Source organism: Leptodactylus fuscus, chromosome 1, assembly GCF_031893055.1.
Source record: "Leptodactylus fuscus isolate aLepFus1 chromosome 1, aLepFus1.hap2, whole genome shotgun sequence".
NCBI lineage: Eukaryota > Metazoa > Chordata > Amphibia > Anura > Leptodactylidae > Leptodactylus > Leptodactylus fuscus.
Window position 1 is genome coordinate 191,983,767 of NC_134265.1, and position 25,933 is coordinate 192,009,699.

The window sequence follows — 25,933 nt, forward strand, 5'->3', positions numbered from 1 at the left end:
TAAAACTGTAGACTTCTTTTTTTAATTTATTAAAAATGTTTTTAAAACGTAATAAACCATTATTAGAGATGAGCGAACTGTAAAATATTCGATATTTGTTTTGAATAGCCGCTCAATATTCGACTATTCGAACGAATATCGAACCCAATTATAGTCTATGGAGAAAAATGCTTCGTTTCAGGGGATCCTACCATTCGACTCAGGAGAGTCACCAAGTCCACTATCACACCCCAGGAAATGATGCCAACACCCTGGAATGCAGCTGGGACAGCAGGGGAAGCATGTCTGGGGGCATCTAACATGCCCAAGTCACTGTATTATGTCGGGATCCCTGTCAGCTTGTGATATGCGGAAGCTGACTTTTTCCCATAGGAATGCATTGACCAGCGTTGATTGGCCGAATGTCATACAGATTACAGCTTTCAGCCAATCAACGCTGGTTCTGCCGGAGGCTCATCTGTGAGGAGGCGGAGTCTAATATTGGACCAGAATGGAGACTGCTGTGGACCGATCTTAGACTCCGCCTCCACCGGCAGAACCAGCGTTGATTGACCAAATGCTATACTCTTTATGGCATTCGGCCAATCAACGCTGGTCAATGCATTCCTATGCTGAGATGTAGCAGAGCTGGCCGTGCGCTCAGCTCGGCTAATCCGAAGATGCAGTCGAGCTGAGCGCACAGCCAGCACTGCTACATCGGAGATGAAGCAGAGCTGGCCGTGCGCTGAGCTCGGCTACTTCGGAGATGTAGCCGAGCTGAGCGCACGGCCAGTACTGCTACATAGGAGATGAAGCAGAGCTGGCCGTGCGCTGAGCTAGGTACTCCAGAGATGCATCCGAGCTGAGCGTACGGCCAGCACTGCTACATCGGAGATGAAGCAGAGCTGGCCATGCGCTGAGCTCGGCAACTCTGGACATGCAGTCGTGCTCAGCCCACAGCCAGCACTGCTACATCGGAGATGAAGCAGAGCTGGCCATGCGCTGAGCTCGGCTACTCCGGACATGCAGTCATGCTCAGCCCACGGCCAGCACTGCTACATTGGAGATGAAGCAGAGCTAGCCATGCGCTCAGCTCGGCTACTCCGGAGATGGAGCCGGGCTCAGCGCACAGCCAGGACAGCTACATCGAAGATGCAGCAGAGCTGAGTGTGCAGCAGGGTTCAATTCACACTCAGCACTGCTACATCTCAGATGCAGCAGAGCTGAGTGTGTGTTGAACCCTGCTGCACACTCAGCTCTGCTGCATCTCAGATGTAGCGGTGCTGAGTGTGCGCTGAATCCTGCTGCACATTCAGCTCTGCTGCATCTCTGTGTGTGCTGAGCTCTGCTGCTTCTCCGTGTAGCAGAGCTGTGTCAGCACTGCTACATCTGAGATCGGACCACAATGGAAACTTAGACTCCGCCTCCTCCGGCAAAACCAGCGTTGATTGGCCGAATGCTGTACTCTATATGGCATGGGGGATTAGATCCGCATGTCTGCACACCATTACACACGCCACAGGGTTAGATACGCGCACCTGCACACAGTTCCACACACCGGAGGATTAGATATGCGCGTCGGTGCACAGTTCCACATGCCGGAGGATTACATATGCGTGTCTACAGACAGTACCACATGCTGGAGGATTAGATACGCACCTCAGCAGACAGTACCACATGCTGGAGGATTAAATACACGCTTCTGCACACAGTACCATACGCCGGAGGATTAGATACACGCCTCTCCAGACAATACCACACGCTGGAGGATTAGATACATGCCACTGCACACAATACCACACGGGGCACTGCACTGAGTACTACACATTAGAGTTTTGCTCCAGGTTTCCATAGCAACCCAGACATTTTTGTTCACTGCTGTATGTCAGCTTTAAAGAAGCAGGGCACTGTGGATGACGCTGTTACACAAGGTCACATTTACACAGTTTTACTCCAGGTATCCATAACAACCGATCACAGGTTTTTCACTGATATCCAAAATGAGATACACATGATCACATCACGCTTATGGAGACACACAAAAAGACATACAAAATACACTGGTGCAAAACTGGACAATTCTTATGGGGCCACTACACAAACAAAAAATGAAATATACTCATGCGAAGCCTGGTCCTCCTGCTAGTAAATTATATACATAATATAGTAAACAACTCCTTCAAAACTTGGAATCTGGCCGGGAACAACAATGGCTAGAGGCAATCTTAAAAACCTTCATATTTCTCATCCAAAACATCTGAATAATCACCCAAAAATATCAACTTGCATGAATTCTGCAAGCTATTAATGAATAAGTTTTCTTATAAACTTATAATCAATGACCAATATTGATACAACTTGGAACTTTGCCAGGTCAAGTGTATATAGTCTGTCTCAGCTATGACACCCAGGACATTGGGAAACTTTCCTCCTTCCCATAAAGTACAGAATGTTTGGCATATCATGTTAACCATAATTTAACATAAATTTTGAAAATGATGTAAGTAATTTGACAAAACTGTACCAATATCCTTATTTCAACAACCATCCCATGAGTTTGGATTGTGTGTTTGTGTGTTTGGATGTTTGGATGTTTGTTCCTCAATCACGCAAAACCTGCTTGACCGATTTGGCTGAAAGTTTCCACAAACATAGCTAATACACCCGATTGCGCAATAGGCTACTTTTCGTCACAATAGCGCACATACGTTTGTGCCAGGACCCCCACAAAACCCAAACTCACACCACCATCTCTGCAATCTCACACACTTTGGACCATAGCAAGCCACAAAATTCATATTGCCCTCTACAGCCTCACCCCTAACCCCACACAATCACATATACATATACTTTACCACTTTGCCCCTCACCTTAACAATACTCCAGGAGGTTCTCTTTAACGCTCCGGAGCAGCCATGTTTGCCGACCCCCACTGCTCTGACAATCCGCGACACCACCCACCCATGTCAATACCCCTAGGAGGTCTAATAAATGCAAAAAAAAAGTTTAAAAAAAGTAAAAAAAAATATAAAACCAAATAAAAAGGATTAAAAATTCAAATCCCCCCCCTTTCCCTAGAACACATATAAAAGTAGTTAAAAAGTGTGAAACACATACATGTTAGGTATCGCCGCGTCCGAAATCGCCCGCTCTACAAAGCCGTTTTTTCACTGTTTTGATTCTGATAAAAATTTGAATAAAAAGTGATCAAAGCAATAACATTTCCCGAAAATGGTAGAACTACAAAGTACACCCGGTCCCGCAAAAAAAGACACCCTATACATCCCCATACACGCACGTATAAAAAAGTTACGGCTGTCGGAATATGGCGACTTTTCAAAAAACATTTTTTTTTAACACAGTTTTGGATTTTTTTAAGGGGTCAAAATGTAAATAAAACCATATAAATTTGGTATCCCTGGAATCGTAACGAAACACAGAATACAGGGGACATGTCATTTTGGTTGCACAGTGAACGCCGTAAAACCAAAGCCCGTAAGAAAGTCGCAGAACTGCATTTTTTCTTCAAATCCACCCCATTCTGAATTTTTTCCCTGCTTCCCAGTACATTATATAAAATAAATAATGGTGGCATCATGATGAAAAATTTGTCCCAGGAAAAATTACGACCTCATATGACTCTGGGAGCGGAGAAATAAAAAAGTTATGGGGTTTAGAAGGAGGGGAGTCAAACGAAAGACAAAAATCAAAAAAATGCCATCTTCAAATACTTCTGTCCCAAAGTCACTATGTAAAGTTTCTCACAACACCATATAGCAGCTGAAATACAAATTAACTTCAACACAAAAGTCTCACGTATTCTCGGAATTACAGCAAAAACAAGATACAAAGTTACATTTCATATCCCATACCTTATACACACTACGAAAACCTTACCCACGCCTGTATATACCCATTTCTACAATCACCGCAGACGAAGTCGCGGGTACCAGCTAGTTAACTAAATAAAACTACAACCTCAGGTTTCAGTGAATCAAATGATTTAATATTTCCCTTAAAAAAATAAGTGAGTTACATGTCTAATATCTCATTTAATTCAGTAACTTTTTTCTTCTATCAACCAAAATTTGAGGGATATACACATTTTCTCAAAGTGGAGAAAATGAACAATACTTGCTGTTCATTTTGGTGCATGACATGCAAGTTAGACTCTGTACTGTCAGGAGGGCAGGAAAAGGGGTGTGATTCTGAGCTCTGACATTGTCCTCCTCTCACTGGTGCTATGAATCATGTCCCCTTTCTGCTCCTGCCTGACACTACAAAGTACCTGACATTACAAAGTAGTATATCGCGCACCAAGAATAGAGAGAAGTCTGAAAATCCAAAGTATTAAATTAATAACTAGGAATCTAGATTGGAGAGATACTGTTTATATGAAGTATCATAGGTAGCATTCCCATTGTGAGTAGAAAAATCCTGGAGGCTTTGGACAGCAGAAGGTGGCCTCAACTTATGCTTCAGATCTTAGAAAAAAGTAATCCACAAATAGTGAAGCTTATTCACCACCTTGAAATCCCCTCTCCCAGTTGCAGCAGTTTCCACTCGATAAGAGAATAAGTATAGACTTTGATCAATTTATAGAAAATGCAGACAAGATGCTCTACATCCGAAAGTGAAGCACCTTCAGCCTATTGCCTCAGGTGGCGCCAATTAGTGAAAAAATGGGGGAGCAACATTTTTATCATTTCTTCAAAGAGGGTGCAAATGGGTTGGGTGCAAATGGTGAGTGTAAAGTTGCATTACTGGCTATTTTAACACATGGCCAGCAGGTCTCACATGAGGTACCAATGAGTGCCCCAACACCCTGTACTTTAATTCTGAAATGGATATAATTATCCTCTACTTACAGACTGCAGCTGATATGGCTGGTGAGGAGCTGCTGTGCCACACAATCTATATGCACCAATACACACTGCAGCTCCTGTGTTCCACATTAGCGTTCTGCAGGTAAAGAATAATTATATGCAGTTAACACTACAGTCTGAATGGTATGGGGGGAGGGGGGATTATTACAGTACTGCAGCCCCCCCACATATAACAATCCCCCTCAACATAAATATTGCCTATTATTTTTAAAGGAGGGGCTATTACTTGTGCAGTAGCACTAACGGCACTATTACAATAATAGTACCCCAACCACACACGTAAGTAATAGTATTACCTATGTAGGGTGGACTACTACCTGTAGGAGCACTATCAGATAGGTCATCAGTAAAACATCAGTGGGGGTCCAACACATGGGATTCCTAATGATCAGCTTCTTGAAGGGGTTACAGCGACGGTTTACATTGCATGACCTCTAATTCATAGCAGCCATGTAATAACATCTTTGGTCCAGAAGTGAATGGAACAAGGCTGTAATTACATGGCACAGCTGCTATATGTAAAGAGTAGTGTTGAGCGAATAGTATTCATCGAATACCTCGCTGGCATAGAAATGCGTGTATTTGGCCGAACACCAAGGGGTTAAACGCATTGACTCTTTGAAGCGTTTAACCCCTTGGTGTTCGGCCGATTACATGCATTCCTATGCCGGCGAGGTATTCGCCGAATACTATTCGCTCAACACTAGTAAAGAAGTTGAGGTGTTTGCGCCAGAACTCTGGCCTCTTCAAACAACTAACCAGCAGGGGTCCTGGGCGTCGGACAGCCACTGATATTTTATTGTCAACCTATTCTGAGGAAAGGTATCCAATAGAGATGAGCAAGTAGTATTCGATCGGTATTCGAAATATTCGTACATACTCGATCGAATACTACTAGCTATTCGCAGTAAATATTCGATTCAGAACCACTGCTGATTGGCCAAATGCTATACAGTATATAGAATTTGACAAATCAACTCTGGTTCTGCAGCAGGCTCGTCCTTGCTAGTCGGGAGAGCTGGCAGCTTGCTGTTATGAGGGAGCGGACTTTTTCTTATAGGAATGCATTGACCAGCGTTGATTGGCCAGTGTACAGCATTCGACCAATCAACGCTGGTTCTGCCGGAGGCTCGCCTGTGAGGAGGCGGAGTCTAAGATCGGACCACAGAAGTCTCCACTGTGATCCGATCTTAGACTCCGCCTCCTCACAGATGAGCTTCCAGCACAACCAGCGTTGATTGGTCGAATGCTGTACACTGGACAATCAACGCCACCCCATAGACTATAATGGGGTCTGTGCGCTTTAACTACACAGTGTTTAACTCTCCTCCTGCTACTCGTGGACTTGATGACTCTCCTTTAGTCGAATAGTGGATTCCCCTGAAACGAGCATTTTTTTCCCATAGTTTATAATGGGATTCGATATTCAATCGAGTAGTCGAATATTGAGGCTCTACTCGAAACGAATCTCGAATATTTCACTGTTCGCTCATCTCTAGTCTCCAATAAAAAGAGACTGGAATAACCCTTTTAAGCATTAAAGGGGTCTATCATGCAGTAAGTTCTTCATGGAACTTAGGGCCTTATCTTCTGTGTCTTGGGGCAGCCAAAACTCCACAATCTAAAGAGACTATAAAGTCATGGCCGTTGACACCCCTGAAATATTTCCAGAAAATGAAGTATTTCTCCCAGAAAACGATTGCAATTATATGTTTTTTTAAACACATGTTTATTTCCTTTGTGTGTATTGGAACAATATAAACACAGAGAAAAAAGCCACAAATGATATAATTTCATGCAAAACTCCAAAAATGGGCCGTACAAAATTACTCAGTGGCTCAGTGGTTAGCACTGTAGCTTTGCAGCTCTGGAGTCCTGGGTTCAAACCCCACCAGGAACAACATCTGCAAGGAGTTTGTATTTTCTCCAGTTTTTGCGTGGATTTCCTCCCATTCTACAAAAGACATACTGATAGGGGGAGGGGGAAATGTACACTGTGATCCCTATATGGGGCTCACAATCTACATTTAAAAAAAGAAAAAAAAAATTACTTGCACCCTAAACTTAATATTTGGTTGCCCACCCTTTTGAAAACAACCGAAATCAACCACTTACTATAACCATCAACAAGCTTCTTACATCTCTCAATTGGAATTTTGGAGCACTCTTCTTTTGCAAACTGCTCCACAGGGTGCCCTCTCCCAACAGCAATTTTAAAGTGTTCAACAGGACTTAGGGAGCCTTCACACGATGTAATGCTGCGCTCATTCTGATCGTAAAAACACGTTCAGAATGAGCGCGTAAAAAGCAGCTCCCATTAACTTGAATGGGAGTAATACATTGAAATACATTGAAAGCATAGGGAAAAAAGCCTCCCATTGATTTGACACTGATGCACTCTGAGTCTGCAGGAAAGCTTGAATTTCTTTGGAACTTGATTGGGGATGCTTATCCACCATCCAGACTATCCTGCATTGCAACCTTTCATTAATGTTTCTCTTTCGTCCTCTTTGTTCTCCATGCTTGGTGTGGCACACACAGACAAACAATGCAAAGATTGAGTAAGCTTCTCTCCTTTTCATCTGGTTTCAGCTCTGATTTTTACATTGCCCACACCTGTTGCTTGCCACAGGTGAGTTTGAATGATCATCATCTGATTGAAATAAAGTTGTTTACCCACTATTGTGAAAAGGTGCCAAAAATTTTGTCTGGCACCATTTTGAAGTTTTGTGTGAAATTTGACCAATTTTCATTTTTTTTCATTTTTTTTTTTTTTTTTTGTGTTGTTCCAATATACATAAAGCAAATAACATGTGTATAACAAAACATGCAATGTATTTGCAATAATTTTCTGGGAGAAATGCTTCATTTTCTGGAAAAATTTCAGTAGTGCCAACACTTATGGCCATGACTGTAAGTGACAAATGGCCACTAAGCCATTCGCTCTACAAGATTTGTTATAGACTTTTCCTTATGAGGGTGCAAGGAGCATCACAAGTGGATTCCTCACAGGACAACCTAAGGCCAGACCTGTCTTGTGAAGGTTTTTCAATGAACTGAAGAAGAGACTGGTAGAGATAGGTGGGGCAGTCGCACAGACTGTAAATAATGCACTACACTGGCACATGGCATAGATAAGTTATCTAGGGGTGGGCCACTCCAGTGTCAGCCCTTCTTGCACCACTCCATCATCTGCCATCAGCCAGATCACTTCAGGGTACACAAGTTAGTATTAAATTACATAATTAGTTTGGGGTTATAGCTAGTCCTTGGTATTCCAGTCAGATCAAGTTACCTTGTATCTTAAGCGTATGAGATAACCTGATAATGGGTTGCGGTCTGACTGCTGAGACCCCATCAATCATAAGAAGTTCTTTGAACCCCTGTTTTGTATGGGGCATCAGGATGGACAGTACCGATCCATTCATTATAATGGGGTAGCCGGGGATTGCCAAAACATTACACTCAGCTATATCTGGCCATTGAAATAAATGAAGCGGCAATACCAGCCCATCCTGCTACTCCATTCAAAACTCAAGTAAAACACTAATTCTCATGCTGGGACCTAGTTACCTATCCTTTGGGTAGGTGGTAGCTTTCTAGGTTAGGTGAGGGGCTTCAAACAGTTGGGTTGGGTTCATCACACCCTCTCTGTGGACTACAAGATCTCTAGGCACTGCAGGATTTAATGCCATTGATGTGCTGCTGTATTTTACTTTTGCTGAGTCCTTACATTTTCTTTCTGTGGTGGTACAGATACCAATATATATAAAACATAGACCCCTTCAATCAAACAACAGTTAGAGAAAGAGTAGGTGATGTAGCGATTATACACTTGCCAAGACAGTGTTGTGACCACTATCTAATCCCCTCTATTTGCTAGTAAAGATCAGCCACATTGTCCTGCTACTGTAATTAGATAATTGTAAACATCCAACCCGCTCTATCTCAAAAGGTAAATAAAACTGAAGTTCAGTGAGGGTAGGGATAGCGGTATTGGTCCTGCATTCAATTGCTAATGAGAATCTGCCCCGTCGATCCTAAGGGCAGACAGCACAGCTAGGGACCACGTCTATTTTGTTTCCCTATACTCTCACATTAAGACCTCATTCAGACCTCGACGCGTTTCCCCCTATGGTTTATCAAGAGGCACGATAATATAGCACAATCGCTAGATGGTATAGACACATGCGGTAAAAACCGCAGTTCACGGGACCATGAGGGTCACACAACATTTTTCTCTTCAATGGCAAGGTTTACCATCAGCGGCGGGGCACCGCTATGGGGTGCCCCGCCGCACCAACTTACGCTAACCTTTATCTAGGCTATTGGGAGGAAACGGTTGTATTTAGTGATAGCTGTGATCAATGGGCCGAGTACATCGTCCTATGGCTTCGGTACATAGACGACGTCATGATTGTGTGGTCAGGATCTCATCAACAATTTGAGCAATTTGTGCAACACTTGAATATAAATGACTTGAATCTTCATTTTACATCAACTATTCACAATACCGAAATTTCGTTTCTAGACATCACTGTTAGGATCACAGAAGAGAGAACTTTAGCCATAAGCCTCTATAGGAAGGACACAGCGACCAACTCCTTGCTCTCTTGGGAAAGTCATCACCCCAAGACCCTGAAACGGGGGATACCAAAGGGACAGTTCTTGAGGGTCCGGAGGAACTGTTCCTCTTTAGGAGAATTTGAGAAACATAGCGAAGCCCTCACGCAGAGGTTCTCCACAAGGGGGTATCCACAAGATCTTTTGAGCAAATCTAGGGATCTAGCTAGAACCACTCCTAGAGAGACACTCTTAACCCCGAGAACAAGAGAGCAAGGTGAACACACCATAAGGATGATTGGCACCTACAATAAACACTCTTATGAGGTTAGCCAGATCTTCAATACATACTGGGGGATCCTGATGCAGGACGAGGATGTTAAAAAGATCACCACCTCCTATCCCTCCATTACGTACAGGAGAGGTAGAAATATAGCGGACTTAATCACTAGGAGTCATTTACCACCAGTCCCGACACCAGATACGTGGCTCTCGAGAACCCATGTAATAGGTACTTTCAAGTGCGGCTCATGCAGAGCTTGCGCCTACGTGAAGAAAAGTACGGATGTACATGCTCATGCTACTGGAAAACTGTACAAGACTCGACAGTTTATTAATTGCAGGAGTGAAGGCATTATCTATGCGATTAGTTGCTCCTGCAATTTGAACTATATTGGTAAGACGAAACGCGAGTTCCGTCGCTGAATATTAGAACATATCGGGGACGTGGTACATAGGAGAGATACCCCAGTGGCGAACCACGTTTGGGCTGCTCATGCAGGAGACCCCTTTGCAATATCCTTTCAGGGGGTCGAGAAAGTACCGCGATCTATTAGACGTGGTGATTGGGAGGGACTGATCTTAAGAAAAGAGACTCAATGGATCTTCCGATTTAGATCTATTAGTCCGGGAGGTCTCAATGAATCATTGTCCTTTTTGCCTTTTCTATAACTTGATCTGAAAAAGAAAGTAGGTGCAGTGTTCTACTATATGACGTTGAAATGCTCCCATTATGTATTTAGAAAATATAGGTTCGCGTGCGTCGATATTCTAATTCCACGGTGCCTCTGTGCTGTCTAGATATATGGGGGCTTGAATACGTATACAGGCTTATAAACAAAACCGGCCTTTAAAGGAGAATTCTGGTCAATGGGATGGGAGAATGCAAGTGAGACCGGGGGCACAAAATTATGATACGTTGGATAATACAGGGAAGGTCATGAGGTCCTTGGTTCTAACCAGGGTACATGCGGTGTAGATTATAGCCTACATGCATACCTATTGAGAGACATAAATCTATTCTCCATGACAGATCGACAGTGTAGTATGTGAATATTGAGCATCTTGACGTTTAATCATAATATAGATGTGCCGCTGGTACACTCATCTAGGGTCCGTTCTCCTGAGATCCCCTGATGAACACCTTTTGAGCCGGGTTATGTCCCTGAAACACTGGGAACAGCGGTATTCTGTGTGTCCTATTTTATGACTTACCGTTCCTTTAGTATCCACTGTAGTCAGCTTACGTTCCTGTTCACAGGCAGTGAAGCGCTTCTCTAAGTTCTCGCGCATGCACGAGATCCCGCAGCTTACCGCCCTCTAGTACCAGCCACGCCTCCCTCTGGAGGTCCGTCTCCCCGTTGCTCAGCTATTGGAGCACGGGGAAGGAGGCGTGACATAGGGAGGCAGTACATTGCGGCTCTCTAGACTATTTAGAGCCGGAACCTTCAAGCGGGCAGCGTCGATCCTTTTTAAGTAGCGGGGCCAACCCTCATGGTCCCGTGAACTGCGGTTTTTACCGCATGTGTCTATACCATCTAGCGATTGTGCTATATTATCGTGCCTCTTGATAAACCATAGGGGGAAATGCGTCGAGGTCTGAATGAGGTCTTAATGTGAGAGTATAGGGAAACAAAATAGACGTGGTCCCTAGCTGTGCTGTCTGCCCTTAGGATCGACGGGGCAGGTTCTCATTAGCAATTGAATGCAGGACCAATACCGCTATCCCTACCCTCACTGAACTTCAGTTTTATTTACCTTTTGAGATAGAGCGGGTTGGATGTTTACAATTATCTAATTACAGTAGCAGGACATTGTGGCTGATCTTTACTAGCAAATAGAGGGGATTAGATAGTGGTCACAACACTGTCTTGGCAAGTGTATAATCGCTACATCACCTACTCTTTCTCTAACTGTTGTTTGATTGAAGGGGTCTACGTTTTATATATATTGGAATAAAAGTTATATTTTAATGGTATAGGGAAACATTTCAGTTTATTCAGTTTGGTGCAAGTCCCTAAACCCTGTGTATTGTGGTACAGATACCCTAATAAATACTAGCTGACAAAGGTGTGCTGAATATCCTACCAGGGAATTGGGTTTGGTTCTACTAGATATTGTAATGTCCTCAGGACTGAACAATTTATTTAAAACACCTCTATTCAGAATCCCATTGGTTGTAAAAGTCACTACTTTCACCTCATATAATGGATCTTACTGCTATAGGGCTGTTATAAGTAAAAACTCATATATCTGTCCCTCCATCCCTGATTGATGAAGGTTAAGGCCAGACTTACACATACTGTATACCTATAAAAATGGAAAAGAGTCCATCTTCCTGACACTAATTTCAAGCCTGAATGCTTCTGTCCCCTCTTGATATCAGCCCCCCCTTTGTGTCTGATGAATGGGCCTCATTTAATCAATGACCACTCCACAATAACAAAGAGATTAGGTGGACGTGTTTATTAAAGAACTTGTCAACGTTTCTGCCCAAAGCTAGATGTTTCCCTGGGACAATTAATCCTGACTGGTGCTTGGAAACATTACTGACAGTTTGTGAATACAGTAGCCCATTAAATAGCTTCTAAATAGTTCACCCTTCACTGTGTATAGTAAAAGGAAGAGGAAAAAATCTCTCTATATATCCATATATAAATAGGAATAATACACACATATATACTATATATTTCTATCTATCTATCTATCTATCTATCTATCTATCTATCTATCTATCTATCTACAGTCCTATGAAAAAGTTTGGGCACCCCTATTAATCTTAATCATTTTTAGTTCTAAATATTTTGGTATTTGCAACAGCCATTTCAGTTTGATATATCTAATAACTGATGGACACAGTAATATTTCAGGATTGAAATGAGGTTTATTGTACTAACAGAAAATGTGCAATATGCATTAAACCAAAATTTGACCGGTGCAAAAGTATGGGCACCTCAACAGAAAAGTGACATTAATATTTAGTACATCCTCCTTTTGCAAAGATAACAGCCTCTAGTCGCTTCCTGTAGCTTTTAATCAGTTCCTGGATCCTGGATAAAGGTATTTTGGACAAACAATTCAAGTTCAGTTAAATTACATGGTCGCCGAGCATGGACAGCCCGCTTCAAATCATCCCACAGATGTTCAATGATATTCAGGTCTGGGGACTGGGATGGCCATTCCAGAACATTGTAATTGTTCCTCTGCATGAATGCCTGAGTTGATTTGGAGCAGTGTTTTGGATCATTGTCTTGCTGAAATATCCATCCCCGGCGTAACTTCAACTTCGTCACTGATTCTTGAACATTATTCTCAAGAATCTGCTGATACTGAGTGGAATCCATGCGACCCTCAACTTTAACAAGATTCCCGGTGCCGGCATTGGCCACACAGCCCCAAAGCATGATGGAACCTCCACCAAATTTTACAGTGGGTAGCAAGTGTTTTTCTTGGAATGCTGTTTCTTTTTGGACGCCATGCATAACGCCTTTTTTTTATAACCAAACAACTCAATCTTTGTTTCCAAAATGAAGTTGGCTTCTCCAAATGTGCTTTTGCATACCTCAGGCAACTCTATTTGTGGCGTGCTTACAGAAACGGCTTCTTTCTCATCACTCTCCCTGACAGCTTCTCCTTGTGCAAAGTGCGCTGTATTGTTACCGATGCATAGTGACACCATCTGCAGCAAGATGATGCTGCAGCTCTTTGGAGGTGGTCTGTGGATTGTCCTTGACTGTTCTCACCATTCTTCTTCTCTGCCTTTCTGATATTTTTCTTGGCCTGCCACTTCTGGGCTTAACAAGAACTGTCCCTGTGGTCTTCCATTTCCTTACTATGTTCCTCACAGTGGAAACTGACAGGTTAAATCTCTGAGACAACGTTTTGTATCCTTCCCCTGAACAACTATGTTGAACAATCTTTGTTTTCAGATCATTTGAGAGCGGGCTGTCCATGCTCGGCGACCATCTAACTTAACTGAACTTGAATTGTTTTGTAGAAAGAAATGGTCCAAAATACCTTCATCCAGGATCCAGGAACTGATTAAAAGCTACAGGAAGCAACTAGAGGCTGTTATCTTTGCAAAAGGAGGATGTACTAAATATTAATGTCACTTTTCTGTTGAGGTGCCCATATTTTTGCACCGGTCAAATTTTGGTTTAATGCATATTGCGCATTTTCTGTTAGTACAATAAACCTCATTTCAATCCTGAAATATTACTGTGTCCATCAGTTATTAGATATATCAAACTGAAATGGCTGTTGCAAATACCAAAATATTTAGAACTAAAAATGATTAAGATTAATAGGGGTGCCCAAACTTTTTCATAGGACTGTATCTATCTATACAAAATCCACACTTAGAGTCTCTCCAGAATACAGAAGGTGTCCACCTCCAGGAGCCGGCAATGTCCCAATGTATTTACGGCAAAACAATTAGGCGGCACTGCAGATATATGATGAAAAACAATAAGGGTAGTTTATTACCCCCCTAATTTGCTGCAAACTATATAGAAAAAGCCCAAAATAAAATTTGAGCACAAAATTTGGCAATCTTCATTACTTTCATAGTACTGCTGCTAATGGAAGAAGTGGTAACATGATAGCATATCACCTGGATGAAGCATCACAAAGGCCTGGTAGCTACAAAAACTCATTAAGAACGCCAAATTGAAATGTTATACTAGTTTGGGAGACATGGAACCCAAAATAATCTGCCACTGATTCAGAACCCTGCTTTTTCAATGAAAACATGTTGAAAGAATCCCTTTGGTGTATTATTTGCTTTTGATTGTGAATGGTTGACCATCCAAAGTGCAAATATTGCTTATCCCTTTTCAGGTTCATTATAAAAAAGATAGGATGCCACATTTCATGTGAACGACTAGAAAACTTATATTCAAACGACTCCTTTTAATATATCTGCCACAACTATTCATGACAGTGTATACACTTGCTGTATCCTCATTACAGAAAGTGTAAGTAATGTTAGCATCCCCATCTCTCATCCACCACATACATCCTTTTTTTCTCATTTAAATGCTTTGTAAATGCAAAATAAACCTGCTGGCACATTAAACATTTAAGTGAACATACTCATCGGTGCATGCTATAACACTGGGGACAGATTTAAGTAAAAATATGGAGACCTGCTGATGGGTATTGCAGATGGTTGCTCTTGCAGGACACAATCTCTCCCCATCACTAGTGTACATGCAATGTAACCACCGGAGAGAGTTTGGCTGGGAGCAGCGGGCTGTGGGTTACACTGGTTAGAGACAGAGCTACAGAAAGTTCATTATTGGGAGCCCAGGCTGTAATCAAAGCTGTGATTTCATTGCTAAATGAAGCTTGTAACAAGGGATAAAAGCAATTCATCTGCACGCAGCAGGGACCCAGGAAAAAGCACCGATTTCTAGACACTTCACCAAGAACAAACATGGTCTTCAGAATTTAACCTTTTATAGCAATAAAAGCAGATTTGTACAAACATCTATTTAATGTTTCCATCTGTATGAAGAGGTCTTGAGACATTTTATTTGCAAGTACCATTCCCACTGTCTTGAGGTCTCCTGTAATTTCATTATAAGATGATGACCTGTAGACCTAGAGTACTTAAAAGATTGTACAGAGGCTACAAATACTGTGCTGTCATTCCTGTATGTCTTTGTTTATTTCTACTTTGTTTAATTGGATCTACAAAACTGAAGCCCCTTGAAGCCACCTTTAAGATAGGCCATCGATATCTGATTGATGGGGCCCCAACAATTGGGACCCCCAGTGATAAACTGTTTGAAGAAACCACTGCAATCAAATGAATGATGCAGCCCCTTCACTGAACAAGCCCAGCAGTGTGCATTATAGCGGCTGTGCTTGGTATCGCAGCTCAGGCCTATTCATTCAAATAGGACTCAGCTTCAGCTTTATCATGTGATCGTGATGTCATCGGCACAGAGAAGCCTTGTACCCTCTTCAAACATCTGATCTGTAGGGATCCCAGGATCCTACAATCATATCTTTAAAGGGAGTCTGTCATCAGGAAAATCCTAAAGTATTCCCAGTACCTTGTAGTACTCATTACACACTTTCCAAATATGCCTTTGTTATTCAGCATTGCAGCGCTATTATAAAAATTACAGTTTCATTCATATGCAAATAAGGTGAAATGTGCTTTTGTGGTGTTTGTTATCTTCCAAGTGCTTCACTGCTGCCCAGTTTAACTCACCATCGACAGCAGTTATAAATGCCCTATAAGCTCTCTTTCACCTAATTTACATATGAAAGAAACAGCAATTTTCTTCATAAGGGAGCTGCAATGCTGAAATACAACATTACAATAACATTATAATAAAAGGTATGTTTGGAAAGTGTGTAAAGAGAACTACAAGATTCTTGGATTATTTTTATTACAATTTTTCAGCAAACAGACTCCCTTTAGAACTTATCCAAAAAAAACAGATAAAATGAAACACAAAACAAAAAAAACCAAAACACAGCACTCCAACTGTAGGAAAAAATAGGCAAACTATTTAGTCACCAGAAATTAGCTGCAATATTTCAACCTCACACCTCTTTCAACAGGGTAGGAATTTGCAAATAAGGGCCATCTTTTAGAAGGTAGCTCCCTATAGATTAATGCATGATTTTTCATAAAACCTAATTGCATAATCTGGGAATAATAGCCAAGCCATAATACCTCTTCCAAAAGTAAGAGGGTTCAATCTGTAGACAGCTGACACTCATGAGAGGCAATAAAGTTGATACAGGTGAAGGTATTCTGGCTTGGCTATTATTTTCAGATTATGCAATTACCATAGGTTTTATGAAAATACATGCACTGATTTACAGGGAGCTACCTGCCAAAAGGTGATGCTAGGAGCAAGGTATTATTTTCCACCAAGGAGGTTTGATTTGCATATTTCTTTCCTCGAATTCTTAGGAAGCCATTTGTGGTCTAATAAGTCCTCGTAATGTCTCTCTGTAAAAGGAGAGGAAAGCAGGGGCAAAGCCAGGATTTTATTTTGGAGGGAATATTTAATGAGATGTCCAGTTTGTAGTGAGGTCTCCAGTTTGTTTTTCTCTCCTCTCTCCTATATTCTACCCAGGCATTGAGCTACCGAAATAGACTCGACAGTCCAAAGTAAAGAGCAGCAGAGGGAGTGGTGCTATACGAGACCAGCAAATAGTAAATCAGAAGGGCAGGGTGCACAAGGGGAGGGGTTACCAGTCTGTGTGTGGAAAGAAAGTCATGCATGATTTTTAAGGGGGCTGTCCCTAGAGGGCAATAAGCAGAGGCATCGTTTTCCTATTTACATCCTAGAAAACAGATTTGCATATTTCCCATAATCCCCCAGTGGAGCGAAAATGGCTTTGTAAGTCTCCATATGCCTATAAAGGTGCTCTCTTCTTATGTAGTGATATTAGCCCCAGAGCTCTTAGCCCCAGGAGCTAGAGCTCTTAAGTTGTTGTTGTTGGTGACTTCCACCATTGCCCCCTCCCTTAATCTGCCCCTGCAGAAAAAGTCATTAATACCTTAGTGCCAGATAACTTTATGAGGCAACCAATAACAGCTTTAATTCTATATTCTGTGCTTCATAAGTGACGCCTGTGCTGTGACTGGTTGCTATGAAAAACAGACACTTCCTTTTTAGACAAGTTTCATAAATCTGTCCATGGTTTCTTTCTTTTAGGAAATGCGTTTACATTGAATTCAGGGACACAACGCTTTACCTGTGCACCAATTTCATGCTTTAGTGACATATTAGTGGCATCAAGTTATCACTATGACAGGCCAGTCTGGGTGATGATAGTGGACTGTTATATACAATTTGCCAATCGAAATCCTGTAGCCTGACTAGTAATTTAGAAAAGGAAAATGGTGGGTAGTGAACTCACGTAGATAACACACTTTAAGGTTACTCTTACACATATAAGTTTCTGCTAATATGAACAAGAGTAGAATACATGAAGGTCTCTCTAGAAACTGCTGTGAACCATTGATATTTTACCTTTCCTCTATGGCAAGCTCTGTAAGATGAGGCAATCAATATTAATAAAAGCATAAATAATTAGTGCTAATGAATTAAATAAATGAAAAACCAAAACATTAAAATGTTATCAATAATTAACATAATGAGTTTGTGATGCAGCTATATTCTAGGCTCTTTCTAGTCTTTGTTTCATATGCATAGTAAAATACAAGTAACATTTTGCATAGTTATATATTTGAATATATTCTTACTTGGATGTATTCCCCTACTATCCTTGACATCATTGGAAAGGGATGGAAATTCTGCATGGAGTAGGTGGTCTATGTTTTTGTGTGGCTCTGTTGTACGTTTAATGCCATTGTCTATAAGGTTATCAGTTTCAGCATGTTTCGGAAGTAACATTTTTTCAGTTATATTCATACTTGCTTCCTCCTGGGCAAAAATATTTTCTTTTGAAGATGGTTCATTGGTTGGATTGCCAAAAGAACCTGATTTGCTTTGTCGGATGCCTTCTTCCAGTGTGCTGACTTGGTTTGGTATGGGAGTAGACGTACTTACTTCATTTTCCATATGTAATGTCATAGTAGGAGATGGAGTATTTTCATAGGATGATGAGGCTTCAAAGTTTATACCTAATCCATTAAGATTTTTGTATGGGCTTAAAGTATTCTGGTCATCAAAATACCATGTATGCTGTGGAGAATTGTGAACATCGTCCGGAACAGAGTTCATGGTTTTGTTCAACTGATGCTCTTTAGGTTCCTGATCAACATTGGAAATTTCTTCTGAAGAATCAGGTACGGATTCTTCAAGAAAGTCTTTCCAACTGTTCTGTCTTGGATTGGATTTCCTGTCCACCATATTTAAAGACCAATCCTCCTCCTCTCTCTTGGCATCATGAATCTGGCTATTCCTCCTTGTAGCTGGATTTGGTATTATCTTTTGTATTTTACTTGCAATTTTATGCTTTTGGGTTGGAATATCTGTGGTAGCGATGGCCTCTGGAACCCAAGTATGAGCTAAATCTGATTCTATTGCTTCATGGGTCACTGTATGTTGTTGAACCTCTTCAGTGAATGTCGGGACAAGTAGCTTTGAAGATAATACATTGATCTCTGTTGCAATTCCCATTGAGTTTATGGGTGTTACTGGATCACTGCCTTCCATTTTAAATCCATGTATTGTAGTAGATATTACACTGTCAGTGGCAGACAAGGCATTATTAAATTCCAATTGTATTGCCTGTCCAAGCTCTTGACTTTGAAGTTCTGGTTTTATCAGCCTGAGGTCTTCCTGTGGCAACAACACTGGACCTTGTTTCTCATTCCCTAGTGGGGTGGGGGCTGTTGCTTGAAGAGCTGTTGAGAGGCAACATGTCAAAAGGATAAATTAGAATCCTATCATGCTGAACGGGGAGAGAAGCCATCAAACCAAGCAAGAAGCTGCTCTTAATTCAGCAGTCAATTCATAGCGATAGAAAGATCTAGATTTATCCATGCTCTGTTTCTATTTGGAAGCGCACCAAAGATGCTAACGGGATTAGCATACCGACATGCCACAAAAACTTGGTTTATTATATGACAATGCAATAAATATTTATGGAATGCCTTTCAAATCTCAATTTCCACACAATTATGTATATGACATTTTGCAGTTACCTCTGCTGTGGTTTATAGCTGCGGTTCTGGAATTACTGGCCCTCGTAGAGACTATATCATTATATTATAATGATAAAAATCTCCTCCTGTGTCTGCGCCAGACACTTCCCCAGGTGGGAGCTTGTGTGAGATATATCCCCTGCCCATCTTGCCAGTCTGATTTACTGCACAACACGTTTGCAGTATGCTGATTTTCCCTAGCTTAAGTTTTTCCCCATGAGAGATTGCACTCAGATGAAGTCTACTTTATTTTACATAATTATTATAATTTATTAACTAAATGTTACAGACAAAAACAAATACATTACAGTATATTTAAGAAAGATGATACAAAATATAAGCAAATCAGATATTACTAAGACCATATAACACTGCTATAACTAGAGTTTACAGGCACTGAGCTTGTCCATAAATGTTTTGTAAAATATATGAACTAAAAAGGAAATTGTACCTATGAGGACAGATGTAGAAAATCCTTATGTTAAATTATTTGTTTTATAAAGCAGTGTTCCCTTTTAACTATATGTAGTGTCTGTCGACTATCCACCCATCACCATGTCTACCTAGTTACAAATTAACAATGAAATATGTTTTAGTATATTTATATAATGGTAGGTTCACACTACTCTTAGTTAATGTCCGTTGTTCTCATCCATCACAGGATGAGAGCAAAACACATTAAATGACAGAAGCAGAAGTGGCCCCCTCTATCTGGTGTCCTTCTGCATTCACCCTGATGTAAAAAATATAACAGAAGCTTTCTTTCATCATGATTTTTACTCTTTTTTTGGAAGAAAAATCATGTATGCAGGATTTATTCTTCCGTTACAAAAGTATACAAACATAACAGAAAACAGCACCCGTCATGCTGCTTACATTAAAGTAAACGGGAACAGACACAGACAGAATGGGCTCTGCTACAGATAAAGAAAATCCTAAAATAGATGACAGCAACAATAGAGTGTACATAGCCTTAGAAATAAAATTAGCTGCAGAAATTTTATAAAATATAAAAACCTCTATGACTGTTAAATCCCTGGTAGTCCAGCACCTATGCCCTGGCTGTCCCTGCTGGTCTTTGTTTATCGTCCTAGAGCAATGACCAACCGTACATCTATATGATAAAGGGTGGGGCCCCACGTGGCGGAAACACCGCAGTTTTCATCCCCACTTTGTTTAAAAATATGCGCAGTGGACATGCTGCAATTTCCAAAAATGTTGTGGTTTTGGAAATCACAACATGTCAATTATACCTATGGCCATACCAGCGGTTGCCGTATAATGGAGGCAGAAAGCTCTGGATAAAAAACTGCAATACGCTGCTGCCTCAGTTTTCTGGTGTGGCCCGTTTCGTGGGCCTAAGGCAGCTAATCACTGGCAAAATTTAGTCCTGCCCCCCATTTTTTTAATAAAAAAAACAACTTGCACTTCAACTCACCCACTTTTACTGACTTCTATATAGGAAAAAGTGGCAATGGTGCTTTAGAATATGGCGCTTATTCTGAACGTCACATTGTTCACTGCATTTACTCCAAATAACTGTAATAAATGCATTGATAATTCTTCTCTATACAGGAATGCATAAAACTGTCTGCCTACAGTTTATATAGGAATTCATACAGATACCATTGAACTCAAAGGTAGCTATACAAATCTCTTCGCTCTGAGCTCTCCTTAGCAATAAGTGTAGGGAAATGGAGGATCTATGGCAGAAAGAAGGAATACAATATGGGCCCGGTTGCTCATTGCTGGCCCCATAGCAGCTGTGTGCTTTGCCTCTATGGTAAGTATGCCACTGCCAATGGCCATGTGACTGCAGAGGATGAGATGACAGCAACAGACAGCAGCATGGGGCATGTGGATGTATGACATGTTGTTTCTCCAGGAAAATACACTAGACTGGTGAGAACCAGAGGAAAATTAATGGGGCTCTATCATTGGAAAAAGTCATTTTTAACTAAGCACATATATGCATAGCCTTCAAAAAGGCTATTCCACACATACCTTTTATATGTAAATCGCCTCAGTGGCTTTTGAATGAGCCCGTTTTTATTCATATGCTAATTAGCTTCCAGCCAGCACAGGAAGTTCCCAGAAGCACTCATCTCTGCTATTCTCTTCTATCTGTGTGTACAAACAGGAAGCAGGAAGTCATCAGCAGCAGTAGCCTGTGCTGTACACATACATAGGAAAGAATAGCACAGAGGGTGCACGATGAGACTTCTGGGGTGTACCAAGAGGCTAATTAGCATATGAATAAAAACGGGCTCATTCAAAAACCACTGAGGCGATTTACATACAAAAGGTAGGTGTGGAATAGCCTTTCTAAAGCCTATGCAAGGATGTGCTTATCTAAAAATGACTTTTCCCAATGATAGAGCCCCTTTAATGCTGGGGTGGTAGGGAATATAAAATGTGAGCAATGTTTGCTCTTATTTTTTATAACATTTCTCGCAGTTAAACTAAGTTTTATAATCCAACACTACTAAATGACACTCAGAGCAGTTGCCACTTTTTACAGCTGTCTACACACCCTACTTTACAGCATTAGAAGTCCTTTTAGTGATTGACAGCTATCTTTGAATGCACACCTATACATGGGAGGCTGTCAATCACTGATAGGGTGCATGCCTAGATGACTGTTTCTAAGCATAGAATTACAAAAAATATAAATGACAAGTTATACTGAATCTTTTCCACAAAATGAAATAGTCATCTGCTCCACATAACATGCTGTCTGTAGACTGTATAGCGCTCTGCATGTGACAGGTTTCCTTTCCTGCAATACAACATGCAACCTATGGACATATCAGAAAGAAAGTAACCATGCTTATGAGTAGAAGACTGTTAAAAAGCATAAAAGGAGCAAAGATACAAATGAATAAAATACCAATTACACTTTACCTAAGAAAACCTATATATCAATCTGCTCAGCTCCTCCTGTTCTTTAATATGCTGTACATTGACAATATGACAGATCCCATTTAACTTAAAAAAACATAGCTGCTAAACTAGACATAACCCATGAACAGTTTGCTGTTTTGTGGAAGAAAGCAGTCACATTTTTCTAAATTTAAGCAACTACTTTAAAGAGGACCTGTCAGTTCTCCTGACATGTCTGTTTTCATAAATAATTGTATTCCCTATAAAATAATAATTCTACAGTGTCTTTTCTTAGAGCCCAACATTGTTCTGCTCCTCTTTTATTCTTCTTCGAAATTTAAGGATAAATTGACAACTGAGTGTTAACGGTTTAAGTATGTTCCTACTCAGTTTGACAGTCAGTATCAGATTGTGCAGTATCAGATTGACACATCCCTTTGACAAAAGGAACAGTATAACTCAGGTCTCAATATTTTAATAATTTTATACTTTTTTAGAAGGTATAACAGTGGAACTGCACAATGCAGATTCATTAAAATGGATGTTTTAGAATTGAAATTTTATGGGGAATTCTATTACTATTACTAAAACAGACTTGCTATTCCTTTAAGATGAATAGATTTTCTGTAATCAAATCTAATCGATTAAACCTAAAATGACATTGGAAAAAAAATTTGAGCCCTCCCAGGTTTGGCTTAAATAATTCCAGCAAAATCTGCAACAAGAAAAGCAGTGTTTCCGCAATGTGGGGCCTTAGCCTTAGGCCGGGGTTCCATGTGGGGTAAACATCGCGGCATAAACTGCTGCATTTTACTGTCCCTGAAAATCCCATCCACACATTGCAGAAAAAAAGACAGACAGCGGAAAGGCTGCGATTTCTAAAACTGTTGCATTTTTGCAGCAAATCAATTATACTGGTGGCTGGTGGTTTCCATTTAGGTATAATAGAAGCAGAATCTCTGCAGAGGAAAAAGTGCTGTGGGAAAAAACAGAATACATTTCCGCCACAGTTTTTGCTGCAGTGATTTTTGGTTATGGCCCGCAACGTGGGGCTTTGGGTTGGTTTTAGCTTTATAATTAAGAACTGCATGCAGTATATGATTGCAGCGGAGCAGGAATGACTTGTAAGTCTCCGTACTGCCTATGTAGGCACATGCTCTCCCTAATGTGGACGAGTGTCCCCATACCCTTGTCTATAGTCTCTCACTCTGCTAAATCAGTATCCCTACGCTATGCTGAGGATGGCCCAATAGGCCGAAACAGCGCTGTCCATAGCTGGGAATCTGTTCCTTTTTGGACAGAAATACTGATTTAGCAATTAAATCCACATCATGATTAAAAGACTTTATAACTGAGTCGTTCATGATATTAAGGATGCTGCCCTCTATAGGGTGGTGTACAGAGTGCACTCTGTTCTCCTAATTCCATCCAGGAGAATAGATTTTCATATTCTTTACCCATAATCCCCAGTGGAGCAGGAATGACTTGTAAGTCTCCGTACTGCCTATGTAGGCACACGCTCTCCCTAATGTGGATGAGTGTCCCCATACCCTGTATATGATTGCAGTAATGCCTGGCATGTTACTATACATCTCACCTGTGTGATAACATACAGCACAACATTGTACTTACCTTGGATGTAATAGAACATCATAGCCCCAGTGCCTAAAGGCAACTGGACATACTATTACAGAGTGGCTCCAGTATCTGCGGTAAGAGCGGGGCTCCAATTGTTGATTTTCACCCCTTATATATTGTCCCTTGCTTAGCAAAAACAATTGATTCCTATCACCAAATGAGTTTTTTCCGTCTGCAAAATTAGTAACGCATAAAAAAACAATGTAAATTATGTATCACTAATTGTACTGACCCCAAGAATAAAGGTAACATGTTACTTATGCTGTATGCTACATGGCAAAAAAATTAAAAAGTAAAAAGCAATGACAGAATTAATGTTTACTTTTTTTTATCCACCAACTATTTTGTCAATAATTCATAGGCACCCCAGAATGGTTTCATTATAAAATGCCTCTAATACTGTAAAAAAGAAGCCCTCATATGGCTACATAATCAGAAAAATAAAAAAAAACACAATGTGATGACAAAAAACGCAAAAATCGTCACATCTTTGGATAACACTGCACACACAGGAAGCAAATGTATAAGCTGTATGAGCGCATATCAGGGTAAGCTTCAAATTTAGAGTTTACAAAGGAAAACACACCAAAAGTGACCCCCAAAGTGATCCCCAATCATAAGAGCTACTGGGAAAGTAATAGGGAATTGGATGGATCAATGTACTCAGCACTGCTTACATATTCACTATTCAGCATCTGCTGTGAATTCACATCTGGGAAACTTAGGCCTAGTTCACACGGGCACGGAATAGCGTATTTTGGTCCTGACGCAGCGGGAAGCTGCGTCAAAATCGGGACCAAAATACGCCTGCCGCGACTGTCAGACGCAGCATCCTGCTCCGGAGTAGGCCCAAAATGAATGGGCCTAGTCCAGAGGGTGCTGTCGCGAGGTGCTGCCTCACCACTTCAATGAAGGAGCGCATGGTCTTGGAAGAGGCTGGCCTTGATCTGCTCCTGGGCACAAGGACACGGGGGGAATGTGTTTAATTCATGATGTGGCATAACCTCACCATATATTGAGTGTCCTTTGCTGGCACAGGGACGATTAAGATCTGCAGGGATATTAATCCCCCTAGTACTTCATGCTGTGGTCAAACAGAGTAGCATATTCATGTTGAGAGGTTCCCTTTAAAGAGGACCTTTCACCACCTCCACCAACTCCCACTCTTTGCATCCAGTAATAGACTCTACTCCACTGATTTAGGCACAGTTGGATTTTTTTTTCTCTAGCTCCCACTATTCACAAGCAGTCAGTGCTGTTAGTTCCAGCACCGGATAAGAACATTAGGTTATCTCATGTCAGTGGGGCAGTCATGAGCAGACTGGGATTCCCCATCTGATAATTATAATCGGTATATCTGGTGCTGCAACTAATGGCACTGACTGCTTGGGAATCAGTAGAGCTGGACCGATTAAAGGATGCAAAAAGTTTTTTTCAACGTTCACACACGATGAGCATTCTATGTGCGCTATTATTTTGAGAGGTACTATTTGTTCCTAATTTTCCATCAGTAAGGTGGCGTCTACACGCTCAGGGTAGGTTTTACTTCATTTACAGCTTTATTTCAATATCCCCACCTGCAGCTTTGGGACAACACAGAAGACATTCACGGTAACTCGTGGTGGGATACCTAAATTAATCCCCTTTTCTTCTCCATATGCTGGTGTATCTTTCAATAAGGTCATAATTATTTATGTCATTAAGATTTCCATCAAATATTCATTGGAGAGGATTAGTCAGGACAAACGTATTGATTTGAGTGAATCAATTCTTCTCAGCATTCCTAATTCATTCGTCCCTCAACATGTAACCTTCTAAAGCCCCTGTATCATTTTCACGCTATGTGACTTTTACTGCTGGGAAATATCTGGCCCTATAAGGATGAAGGATTGTTTGTAATAAAGTTCTTATAGGGCTAAATTGTCATTATCAGTATTTATCATTCCTGGGAGCTTCAGAATCTGCTGAACTGTGAAGGCTTACGCGTAATTGTCCTTATAGGGGCTTTAGGTTTGTCAGGGAAAATTCAACAAGAATGTTTAGTAAGTCATTATTGTCA

The 25,933-nt window shown here is 41.0% G+C and overlaps 1 protein-coding gene across 1 annotated transcript in view; it reads right to left on the minus strand.

Moving 5' to 3' along the window:
• Nucleotides 1-25,933, minus strand: part of NCAN (neurocan) — a 195,828-nt gene that overhangs the window by 64,877 nt on the left and 105,018 nt on the right. Inside the window, exon 7 of the mRNA XM_075280411.1 lies at nt 17,947-19,053. Coding sequence (XP_075136512.1) covers nt 17,947-19,053 — 1,107 coding nt within the window. The remainder of the gene's footprint in view (nt 1-17,946; nt 19,054-25,933) is intronic.